At 44.9% G+C, this 12,457-nt stretch overlaps 1 protein-coding gene across 1 annotated transcript in view; it reads right to left on the minus strand.

Annotated features, from left to right (window-relative positions):
• sipa1l1 (signal-induced proliferation-associated 1 like 1) overlaps positions 1-12,457 on the minus strand; it is a 51,410-nt gene that overhangs the window by 5,897 nt on the left and 33,056 nt on the right. The window contains exons 11-19 of the mRNA XM_084560405.1: positions 11,626-12,205; positions 7,720-7,818; positions 6,994-7,169; positions 6,532-6,819; positions 5,825-5,974; positions 5,095-5,228; positions 2,474-2,571; positions 1,797-2,284; positions 321-512 (exon numbers count right to left, since the gene is read on the minus strand). Coding sequence (XP_084416531.1) covers positions 321-512; positions 1,797-2,284; positions 2,474-2,571; positions 5,095-5,228; positions 5,825-5,974; positions 6,532-6,819; positions 6,994-7,169; positions 7,720-7,818; positions 11,626-12,205 — 2,205 coding nt within the window. The remainder of the gene's footprint in view (positions 1-320; positions 513-1,796; positions 2,285-2,473; positions 2,572-5,094; positions 5,229-5,824; positions 5,975-6,531; positions 6,820-6,993; positions 7,170-7,719; positions 7,819-11,625; positions 12,206-12,457) is intronic.

Here is a 12,457-nt window from a genome sequence, read left to right on the forward strand (position 1 = left end):
TTTTTATTTGGTGGAGACTTTTTTTTTTGGCTAGACAGTGTATTATTACTACGACTACTACAATATTAAGAGCAAACAAAAGTGGATGGATAAGTAAGATGCAGTCTCATATGGCAGCTTTGAGATAAATCAGTTCAATTCATCCCAATACAAATACATGACAGCAACATTAACCGTCACAAAATGTACTGATGAGGGGCAATTCATTCATTGTGAATAAATTGCATTATGCTGTATTGTGGTAGACTTCCTTTTCCTGTGTCTGCAACTCTAGAAATGAAAAGGGAATGTTCCACTTTGTTTGCTCCATCTGTCCTTACTTGCGAGTGTCTCCAAAGTCGACAGAATTTATAGTAGAGCCGGGCTTCCTCCAGCCAATCAGGTACTTGGACTGAGCTCCCTGGCGGGGATAGAAGCTCTTGGGCCCGGGGGACACTGAAGACTGAGATGAAGGGGACGTGGCCGAAGAGGATGATTCCTCTCTGGGAGAGCTGTGGCCCGAGTGCCGAGCACTGAGAGTCAAAGTGAAGAAACAGGAGCAGAGAGAAGTTACGTCATAATCCGAGGTTTTAGAATCCATCTTAACGCAAGGACAGGATTTTTTTTTTTTTAATACTCAACCGGATGTCTGTATTATTTAGAGAAGAGGATCTAAATCTTTTAAGCCCTTAAAAAATCTATTAATAAAAAGCTTAATCATGTAACATTAATTCATCAAGGAGTTCCCAGAGAGGACGTACACATGTTCAATTATTATTTCATTTAAGCGTCAACTGCAGTCCTGGCAATCTTATTTCCGCTCCACCACTGTGACAGAACATAAATGCTGGACAGATGATGCCCAGGTCGTGAACTGTAACTCCATCTGAAGCGGTGAATTAAGACTTTACTCAAACAGGAAGAGCGGCCCCCTCGGCGCTACACGCCAGTTCAGCGTTGAAAAAAACGTTGGGACACGTGTTGCACATTTCCTGAGGCCTAACATGGAAAGATAAGAGGGGAGTTACGCTCGGTTTCCAGAAAAGCCGAGCGGAGAGAGGGGAGGGGGTCGGAGGGGGCGGTCGGGTGTGCGTTCTTCGCGGGCGAAAGAAATATTGGCTTGAGTAATGAGAATTGGAAACACGCTGTGGAGGTCAAGGGAAACACTGAGATGACAAATTACAAAAATGCATGAGGTCAAATTTAATATTAAAGCTGTAATTAGTTAAAGCTTTCAGATGAAACGTTTGAGAGATAATTTGATTCTCTTTAAATGTTTATACTTGGTATATGCGATTGGCCTGGTAAATGCAAAAGGAGAAATGCTACACTAAGTAATTAAATGTACACAGCCACATTTAATTATTTGAAACTCGGTACTCTGATAGTGTTTGCCATCTGCTCCAGATGCTGGTTACCTCAGCTCGGGGTAAGATCATGTTTCTTTTAGTGTAAACAGCTCTTTAAGATGAGTAGGACGTGGTTTTACTAAGAATTTGGCTCGGTATAGGTTTCCCAGGCATTCTGCATTTTGTTGAGGGCGCTGAAATCACTGCGGGTCACTCGTGTTTATGAGCTGAGAGCAGTTCAACCCCCTGTCGGATTAGTTTTGTTGGGATGTGAAAAGCTTTTTCCAAGAAGCAATGCTCTTGAGAAAAATAATACACATATCTAAAATGTTTTTGTCATCTGTCTTAACTCGTTAATCGTATCATAACCCCGAAGATTTATTTTGGATCTCCTCAGGTGAAGACTGGAACTATTATTTTAAAGCATAAATTTAGCTTCAAGACACACACATATATACAAACACAGACCTTGAGTGTGATCCAGCTTCACTCAGACTGTAGGTACTGCTGTCTCTAACCAGGAGGTGAGTAGGTGGGCTTCGACCCGTCGAATCCAGGCTCCTTTCTCCAGGAGGCCCGGGAGACTCCGCAGCGGCGGGCGATCTCTCCAGCATCCTGCGGCCTCCCTCGGTCGGACTGTGCCACGGAGATGACGACCGCTCCCGGCTGTCTCTGCTCCCGCTCGGAGCCAGCAGCGAGGTGGTGCTGCCGTGGTGGGAGTGGGGGTGGGCGTGGTGAGAGGCGCCGTAAGAGCTGGTGTCGATGCCGCTGTCGGCCGAGGCACCCTGGAGGTAGCCCCCTCCTCCCAGGCCATTGGGTTCTGGGTCACCCTGGTCGCCGCTGGATCCTCCACCGGCCCCCATTTCGTACCATTTGTCGCTGTCGCTGTGGCCCCCGCTGGAAGCCGTGCTGGACAGGGTGTTACTGCTGGAGTGACCGGAGTAAGGGCCATCCGACTGCCAGAGCAAACAGACAAAGGCAGAAATTACTAAGCAAACAAAATCTAATCTCTTGACACATTTAAATGATTGTAAAACAACATAATGATGCTTTAAATCATCATTATGCCATAATAAAATAGATTCAGCAGTCCAGAAGAACCATATAAAGTATTTAAACCCAATATTTCAGGAGTAAAGTCTGACCTGGCTGCCCTTCTTTGGGGACAGATGGATGACTTGCTCCTGCCTCTGGATGCGGGGAGCTCCTGAGTATCCCTGGCCCGATTTGGAGACTGGAGCCTCTGCAATAAATAGAGTATTACACTCAGCTGGGGTTGGTGACAAATTCATGCGCAAACCCTGCAGCACAACCAGATGATTTGTTGATGATTCAACAGAGAACTTGTTCTCCTTCTCTCTGCTCATTTATGTGCCTTTTTGCCACTGCAGCAATCAGGCATCCAGGAGGCTGACAACACTGACGCTGCTTTCACTCTTGCCCCTGCCATGTCCGAGAACGGAAAACCCTGATCACTTGTCATCAAAAGCGTCGCGCGTCAAACAGAGATTTGTCCCCAGACGTTCCCCGCTGGCTTTGTTTGTTCTGGCCAAGCTGTGCCGCGTGAGTGGATGTGCGTTATGTGTCCTGAAGCAAAAAAAAAAAAAAAAAAAAAAACTCCGGGTCTAAATGGGGCTATTGTGTAATTCTGGATGTTATGCAACAAGACATGCAGAGCGTGCAGCTAATGACCATAACACCATGAGAGGGCTCTAAGGGAGGCATCATAACATCTGCTGGGGTAAATCGAGAAATGAAGATTCATCTCTCTTAGATTATTCATTACTCTGCATAGTTGTTTTTTTTGTGCGCTACAGCCCACGGGGTTTCTCACCGCTAATTAGAGACGGTTGCACGTGTGCATGCCTGCTTGTTTGACTTCCTGTGATAATGCAGTATATGTTTTGACATATCTGAGAACCGTAAGTTTCTTAGCAGTTGTTGTTGTTGTACAGCTAGTAGGTTGTGTTGAGCTAAAAACAAAAAGAAAAGCACAGAGTTTCCTGCAATAATTAAAGATGTAATTACTCTGTAATTTGTGTGTAACAGAAAGTACAGGCAAAAATTGCCCTCAGTCTGACTTATGTCAATTCTGGACAGAGCGCGGCCACATCATCCTTGTGGGAGACTAGCGGGTCAAGAGGAAAGGACAGAACCCTAAACCACAGAGGCAGCAGAGTTGACGGCGCAGGGCCGGACTCTTGGCTGACTTCGGCTGAGCTGGCCCAGTCTGCATTGTTCCACCCTGACCAATAAGGACATAAACGCTATAAACAACCGCGAAAATGAAAGGCCGAGGGCTCAGGAACAGGTTGAGGCTGAAGCTGGGGCTGGTCAACAACCGACCGAGGCGACATCCTGCTGGGAATCAGGGAAGCGGTGGAGGAAAATGCGGCCTCTGTGGTTTTCCAGAGGGTGAACTTGAATAAAGAAGAAAGCTCCTAAAAACAGAGCACGGGAGAATGCTTGCAATTAAATGAAAGGGAATGTACAAGAGAATAAAAAGATGAATGAGAAGCAAACATAAGTAGCAGTGGAGAATGAGGAACAAGCTGGAGGGAGGGAGGGAGGGAGGAAGGGAAGGAAAGGCACACAATGACTAGGTTGGCCACTTGTTTTGACAGGAAAGAAAGGAATTTCTTTATTAAACCTCATAGAATAGAAAGGAAAGCGACAAAGAAAAAAGTCATTCACTGTAAGCAGGAGCACCATTTGAACACCTCCTTTTCCCCCTATTCACTAATTCTCCCTCTCCTTTCTCTGTTTGTCTCATTATGTTTCCACCTTTCTTTTTTTTGTTTGCACAGACATTAAGACCTTTTTTTCTGTGAAGGCAATATTATTCACAGCTTGCAGAGGAGAAGGAGGTGGAAGGAGGGGGGGGGGGAGAAGTGGAAGGGAAGTGCTGTACGAGGCAGCGTGGCTGCTGTCAAGAGTCAGCACTGGGGGGAAAAAAACTGCTGTGAAAAAACTGCGCACACACACAAGCACCATTCACACACGCTTGGAAATACCTGTCATTTCAAAGGATTTGGCAACACAGATAAATATGGATGATTTCTTTCCTGCGCTTCCTTGCTTCTGAAAAGTCAACTGCCCTCCCTTTATTTGCATAAAGAAAAACACATACTTTGCATACATAGTTAGGTTATAAAATATAAAACTAAAATCTACCTGTCCAGGTGTTGCCAGGTGTACTATACACACCAATCAGGCACAACATTATGACCACTTTCCTAATATTGTGTAGGTCTCCCTTGTGCCTCCAAAACAGTTGTGACTCATCAGAGAATGGACATGGGCCTTCTGAGGGTGTCCTGTGGTGTCTGGCAACAGGATGTTGTTAGTGGGTGCCTTTGGGTCCTATGGGTTGAGGGGAGGGGCCTCTGTAGATCATCCCACAGACACTTGATCAGTTTGGGATCTAGTGAATTTGGAGGCCAGGTCAACACCTTGTGCTGTTCTTCATGTTTTTTTGAGTTGTTCCTAAACTGTTTTTGTGTGTGTGCCTGTGTCAGGCTGCATCCTGCTGGGGATGGCTGCTGCCATCAAGGAGTGTCATTGCTATGGGGTGGGGGTGCCTGATCTGGTCTAGGTGGTTGCTACATGTCTAAGTAACATCCACATGAATGAATACCAGGTCCAAAAGTTTCCCAGCAGAACACTGAATTGTCTCAAGATAGTCGAAGGTATTTACTTCTCCTGTCAGTGGTCATAATGTTGTGGCCGACTGGTGTCAATGCCACTATCAACAAGATATTCATACCCGTTGACCCTCGTTCTGCTCCGCCCCCTTCTTCCATTCTCGACCAGTTAGGAGTGGATTTTCCGCTGGACCCGCCCTCTCCGCTCACCTCTCGTCTCTCTGTGGACATCGGAGAATGGCGGCTTCCTCCAAACCTAGTGAATGCACACACGCACACAAAGTCAGGCGGATACTTTTTAAATCTTTTAATTCGGTTAAAAGTGAGTGTTGACTTTAATTAAAAAACCAAAGCTACAAATGAGAGTTTGAAACATAATACATTTTCCCTGTGGCTATGGTGGGCGGAGGTAAAATAAGAAGTTGTGTCCACAGACAAAGACACCAATGCTAGCACCTCTCACTAATCTCCTACACTAATGCCATATACTGTTACAACTGTGAAATGATTATATTTAAAGTCAACTTTTGCTTTATTGCAAGAAATTTTAAATTAAAGTCATGTAAATGAACTTACTGTGTTGAAATCCAATCAGCTTGGTAAATATAAATATATAATTGAACATGGATTATCAACTTGCTGCTCTTTCTTAGTGCTAGATAGGTTTTATGCCTTTTAAAGATAAAAACTGATATGAATCTGATCATGGGTTCTCTTTCCTTCTAATAATATTAACGTAAGATGAAAAAGTCAGTGATTCTGAGCAGCGTCAAAGCGATACTGACTGGATTTATTCATTTTGCTGTTTTCATGTGATACATCATTAGAAAAAGAAAAAAGAAAACTGCTTACTGCTCAGGCATGGACTTCTGCCTCCAGTGAGCAGAGCTTCCGGAGGCATCGCTGGAACATGACAAGTTGCTGGGGGAGCTGCGGTTGTGAGGGGAGCGACCTAAAGCCAGGGAGGAGGCCAGGCTGTAGCTCTCGCTGCCCGGAGACATCCTGGTGTACAAACAAACAAGCCACCGAAAAACAGTATGAATTTATATGCATCAGCGTCAGAGCATCAGAGAAGCTTAATGTTATGTGTTCAGAGGAGATTCTATTGATTGCTGCTTTGTGGAATCATTTCCCACGCGGTCGGGATAAAAAAAAAAAAAAGTCATGAATACTTAAAAAGCATCTGTTTGAAAATCAGCTACATGACCACTGGCTCTGTTGAATCTGCTTTGTAATTTCGTTGCATGTTGACATGCAATGACGATAAAAGCATTCTTTGTTGACCCACTGGCTTTTAATAATCTGCACCACGGTTAAATATGAAACAAAAGCAGCAAATAATGATTGTTCAACCTGAAAAAAAAAAAAATCAGAAATACCAAAAGGCTGGATGATCTGTTCAGCAGCTGCTCAGAGCTCTGGCGTTCGGAATAAAATATTTTCCAGAGCGCACTCTCTTTAGGAAATGTTTCCCACCCTCCCCTCCCTCTGATAGAAACAGTATTCCAACATTCCATATTAAAAAAAAAAAAAAAAAAAAAAAGCCAACGCGCTCTGACCTCTTGGTGTCTAGAGGTCGGCCGTCACTGCTGACGCTGCGCGGGATGACAGCACCCCTCTCCAGCCTCTCAGCTGACAGGGTCTTTCCCACCGAGCTGCCCAGGCTGATGGCGCGGTTGGGCGTGTGGGGCTGCGGCGAGGCTGTCAGTGACTGCTGAGGGCTGCTCGATGTCCTCTGCCATTTGTTGTTGTTGCTGCGGAAGGGGAATTTGTACTCGAAGGAGCCGCTGTCACTGCTGCTGCCCTTGTATTCTGACACGGGCGCCCGATAGAGCTCCGAACAGCCCCTGAAGAGAGAGAAGGAAGAGGTTCAAGGTTCAGTCAATGAGAGCTCGGATGTATTCATGATATTTTAAACATCCAAAGTATAAAATAACAGTAATATTATTTGTTTCTCTGCATAACCAAATTAATAATTAAATAATAATTCAGTCCTAACATAATTTCCCTTCCCCACCTACCTGCGAGGACTGGCATCATCATGTGGCGGGATGATAACAACACGCACTGTCACCGAGGTCCGCAGGAGGTCAATCATCTGCTCATGGGTCAGAGTTGCCACGGCAACTTTGCAGATTTCCACCAAGCGGCTTCCCTGCCGCAGTCCTGCCTGCCAGGCGTAGCCGTACGGCTCCACCTTACAAATAACACGGTTTCATAGTATTTATCCAGTGTTTGAAGAACATTTAAATGGCAACATCCAGTAGCTTCAACACATTTTATCTCGTGGTTGTTTGCTCTCTGACAAAATAAGAAATAAAAGAGAAACTAAATGAGAAATAAACTTTTGACATTACTGAAAAGACGAAGCATATGCACCGACATGCATGACAGAGACAATAGTGGTAAAGTTATGGCATTAATTTATTTATGCCCCATGATTAGATCACGTCTGAAATGAGTTGCAGCCATTCCTGGATGCCTGTGAGCACTATTTAGCGACTGAGCGGAAAGACAGATTAAATTAAAACAAAGGGTATATTGACACCTCAAGAGAGTCGATAGGAAACGAGTGTACAAATCTGTTATGCAGCACTAACAAGATGTTTAAAAAAACATCTAATCTCTTTCTCCAGTGTATTTCATGAGTAAATAATTAAACGCTGCAGAATAGGGTCTAATCTTAACCAGACACGCTATGTAAATGCACGTGTTTTAGATGAGCTGTGTATAGACAGTTGCTGTACCTCAGCCACGATGCCTTCGTAGTTCACATGAAAGCCGAGCTGCCCCAGGCCGTTCCGACGAAGCGTCATCTCTGAAGTCTCGCAGCCCTTAGTGAGGGACTAAACACGTGGAGAGAGGAGAGGAGAAAGAGAGATGAATAAAGCAGTGAGAGACGTTGACTGGAGGAACAAGGCCCGGTCTATTTCATGGGCAGAATCGGTTACTATTTGGAAAGCCTTAACAGGATACAGGGTCATGTGCATTCACCATATACACTATATTACCAAAAGTATTCGCTCACCCATTCAAATGATCAGAATCAGGTGTTCTAATCACTTGGCCTGGCCCCAGGTGTATAAATTCAAGCACTCAGGCATGCAGACTGTGAAACAAGACATTTGTGAAAGAATGGGCCGCTCTCAGGAGCTCAGTGAATTCCAGCGTGGAACTGTCATAGGATGCCACTTGTGCAACAAATCCAGTCGTGAAATTTCCTCGCTCCTAAATATTCCACAGTCAACTGTCAGCTCTATTATAACAAAATGGAAGCGTTTGGGAAAAACAGCAACTCAGCCACGAAGTGGTAGGCCACGTAAAGTGACGGAGAGGGGTCAGCGGATGCTGAAGCGCATAGTGCAAAGAGGTCGCCGACTTTCTGCACAGTCAATTGCTACAGAGCTACAAACTTCATGTGACCTTCAGATTAGCCCAAGTACAGTACGCAGAGAGCTTCATGGAATGGGTTTCCATGGCCGAGCAGCTGCAGCCAAGCCACACATCACCAAGTGCAATGCAAGGCGTCGGATGCAATGGTGTAAAGCACGCCGCCACTGGCCTCTAGAGCAGTGGAGACGCGTTCTCTGGAGTGATGAATCACGCTTTTCCATCTGGCAATCTGATGGACGAGTCTGGGTTTGGAGGTTGCCAGGAGAACGGTACATTTCAGATTGCATTGTGTCAACTGTGAAATTTGGTGGAGGAGGAATTATGGTATGGGGTTGTTTTTCAGGAGCTGGGCTTGGCCCCTTAGTTCCAGTGAAAGGAACATTGAATGCTTCAGGATACCAAAACATTTTGGACAATTCCATGCTCCCAACCTTGTGGGAACAGTTTGGAGCGGGCCCCTTCCTCTTCCAACATGACTGTGCACCAGTGCACAAAGCAAGGTCCATAAAGACGTGGATGACAGAGTCTGGTGTGGATGAACTTGACTGGCCTGCACAGAGTCCTGACCTGAACCCGATAGAACACCTTTGGGATGAATTAGAGCGGAGACTGAGAGCCAGGCCTTCTCGACCAACATCAGTGTGTGACCTCACCAATGCGCTTTTGGAAGAATGGTCAAAAATTCCTATAAACACTCTCCTCAACCTTGTGGACAGTCTTCCCAGAAGAGTTGAAGCTGTAATAGCTGCAAAAGGTGGACCGACATCATATTGAATTCTATGAGTTAGGAATGGGATGGCACTTCAGTTCATAGAATGAGTAAAGGCAGGTGAGCGAATACTTTTGGTAATATAGTGTATGTACACGTGCTTCCCCCTAATTTAAAGAAGAGATTCGCAGATAAAGATGAATTAGTGCCTCAGAATAAGTAGCACACGCGTCACTAGATGTGTGCGCGCTTGCAATCACGAACACTCGAGAGACGACGGAAATGAAAGCCGGTTTGACACTTGAGACACAAGACGAGTCGCTTTAGAAGAAGATCTTTTGAATCTTTCTGTTTCTTCATGTAAGGATGTGACGCTTAGCATTCAGGCGGCGCTATAAAGCGGTCTGTTTCACACAGACTGGGGTGGAAAACAGTGAAAATAGATACTCCTTTAAAGCGGGAAACAACCTGGGTCACCTATCAACCTGCAACAGAGCAACCGGAGTTGACAAAGGATCCGATAAAAGCAAACCTCATTCACGGATAACTTTTCATTGTGTTCAGTCGCAACCCACCCCTCTCCTCTCTCTTTTTTTTTCACTGTACTGAAATGCCTGGCGGCTTCAGGGCGTCTTGCATTTCTCCGTCTGAACGCGGTGTTAGCAGAAGCTCTATAGAAGTCAAACTTCACAGGACAGTGTGAATAAATCATGCTGCAGACTTATAGCGGAAGCACCTGATGAGAATTGTTATGGAGCTCTCTGATGTTTCCGAATGTGCGTGGGAGAGAAAGAGACCATGAGGAGAAGAGGAAAAAAAAAAAGGAATGATAAATAGCAAACAAGAAGAAAGAAGAGGAAAGAGGGACAAGGAGAGTGAGCCCAGGGTCACTTCCTTCCTCACTCTGGCGCTGAAGTCGTCCAAATGATTGAAGATTAAAACAGATGCATAAGATGCTGCAACGTGCGATCAACCTCTGAGCGCCGAGCCAAATAACGTGTTTTTTTTTTTTTTTTAATGCATGCACGCAAACTCAAAGACGGTGAAATCAATGCAGGTTACATAAGCACGAGATAAAAACCATCCCTGTTTGAAGGTAGGGAAAGGCTGACGAGATGAATGCATTCTAAAGCACTGGTGATTACATAAGAAAACACCTTTTTTTTTTTTTTTTTTCCCTCCCCAACCAGTTTCCATGGAAACAGCTAAGGACGAACGAGCATCACTTCACTGCATGTGTAGGTGTATGAGCCATTAGGAGTATGCGGTCCAGAGGTGTTTCTGAAACTCCCTCAATAAGCCGAGACCAGTAATGAGACGGCAGCTCTGGCATGTAGACACAAAAATACTGTCATTCTGGCAGACTGACAGCCAACGCTGAACGGTGGGAGTGACTGTTGAGTGAGCCAGGTACGTGGATCAGCGGCAGGCAACTGAATTTTCCATTGATCTGGTGTCTTGGTACGAGTCGAGTCGAGTCTTTATGTGAATGAGTTATTTGTCACCCTGGTCTCACCCAGAGTCTTCAAAACCATTACACGGTAGTTTGATTTGATTTTGCAGGATGATTTTGGAACCGACTTGCCTAATTAGATTTTTTTTGAATGTGTCGTTGCCATGCCAACAGCTTTAACAACAAGAGGCAGAAGACCGACAAATGTCAATGACAGATGTAGTTAAGAAAATCCAGCAAATAACTTATTTTCAAAATGTATTACAGGATATATTAAGGGCCTTAAGACACCTCCATGGGGCAATGAGATGATCGCATTTGAGAGACCCGATCTCTGACCAGATTTGGGGGTGGTCTGGGTCGCATGTGTCTACATTTCTCTGGTAGTGTGAACGCCATGAGTCGCATTAAAGACCAGATATACTCAACAAGGGTGCTCCTCTATTCTGAGTTTTGTCTCATTCATTCAGAAAAAGACACACGACCGCTATTTTAAATGATGTCCGTTCATTAGTAATGAGAGCCTATTAAAATATTCTTTGTAGCTGTTAACTAAAAAGAGACAAATCTAAATAAGAATTTACAAATCAAAGTGTTTAATATGAGTAATATAAGTGTGATTCTGTGTTAATTATTGATGCGGTCATGCTGATGTATGCAGAGCCATGTAGTATTTTCTCAATAATCACCGGCGTCTTTATTACATTTATTACCAGAGAATAGTATGCCAACGTCCAGGGACCGAGTTCTAATCTGAGTTTTGTGCAGGTCTAACTAACGTCAGGGCGGAAATGAATAAATAATAACTAAGAGATTCATTAGAGACATCAGCTGTTAAAATAATTTACTGCGCCACAGATGATGTTGGAGTTTATTTACATATAGAGTACAAAACTGATCTTGGATCTTGAGACGCATTTGAAAACTCATGTTAATGCCAGGTCTGAACACACGTACCTAAAGCAGGTCACTCGCGATCAGATAGCCCAGATCGGATCCTAATGCAAGGTCTGAACAGGGCCTTCGTTTAATTTATCATCATCTAAGTTTGATAAACCACCAGAGACAGGTAATACACTGGTGAGTGTGTCTTCTTACCTCGAGACGTTTGACCACCTCTTTGAAATCTTCTGTATTATTACTGATACTCCTCAGAGAGACACTCTCTCCCCGCTCATAGAAAATCTTCAAAGACGCCGGGCTGCTAAGTGTCCACCCAATCACGTCCTTAGTGGCACAGTTGAACACCACAGCCTTGGCCTCCTGGTCCAACAGGATGAGAAAGTCATTGGAAACGGCCAGAAGGGCCTCCAGCTCCCCTCCGTTCCCATGATCCTCAGCATGGACCGACCAGGTCACCGCCCCGAGGCTGCGCAGCTCTGCCCCCCCATACGGTCGACTCTTCTCCTTCTTCTTGTGGGCCAGTGAGATGAAGGGGAACTTTCCAGAGGGGTCGATCGGCGTGCTGGTGGTGTGGCGCTCGGCCAGGTCACGCAAGTACTCCTGGCGCGTTCTGGTGGCCATGGCCCGGAACTTGTGCGATTTGTGTGCGGCGTTTTCTGCATTGATGACCTTGGCCAGAAGGAAGTCCCGGAACACAGATGACTTGGGGAAGGTCACACCCTCTGGGATAGGGGGGCCAAAAGAGGGCACGTCTTTGGAACGAGTGACTGCCACACTGCAAGGGAGATGAAGAGGAAGAGAAAATAAAAGAGAGAAGGGAGAGAATTAAAAATGGGAGGAGAAAAAAATAGAAGAGAAGAGCCGATCGTTAACAAATCATTTGTTACAGTATTGGCCAAGAATTTAATAATAGATTCTGTGGCTTCCATTCAGTCTTTTATTATCGACAAGTAAATCAACTCTAAATGTCACAGCTAAAGCTTCAAGTATTCATGTCATTAAGGCTCAAAACAAAAACAAAAAAAAC

This window comes from Chelon labrosus, assembly GCF_963514085.1.
Source record: "Chelon labrosus genome assembly, chromosome: 14".
Classification (NCBI taxonomy): domain Eukaryota; kingdom Metazoa; phylum Chordata; class Actinopteri; order Mugiliformes; family Mugilidae; genus Chelon; species Chelon labrosus.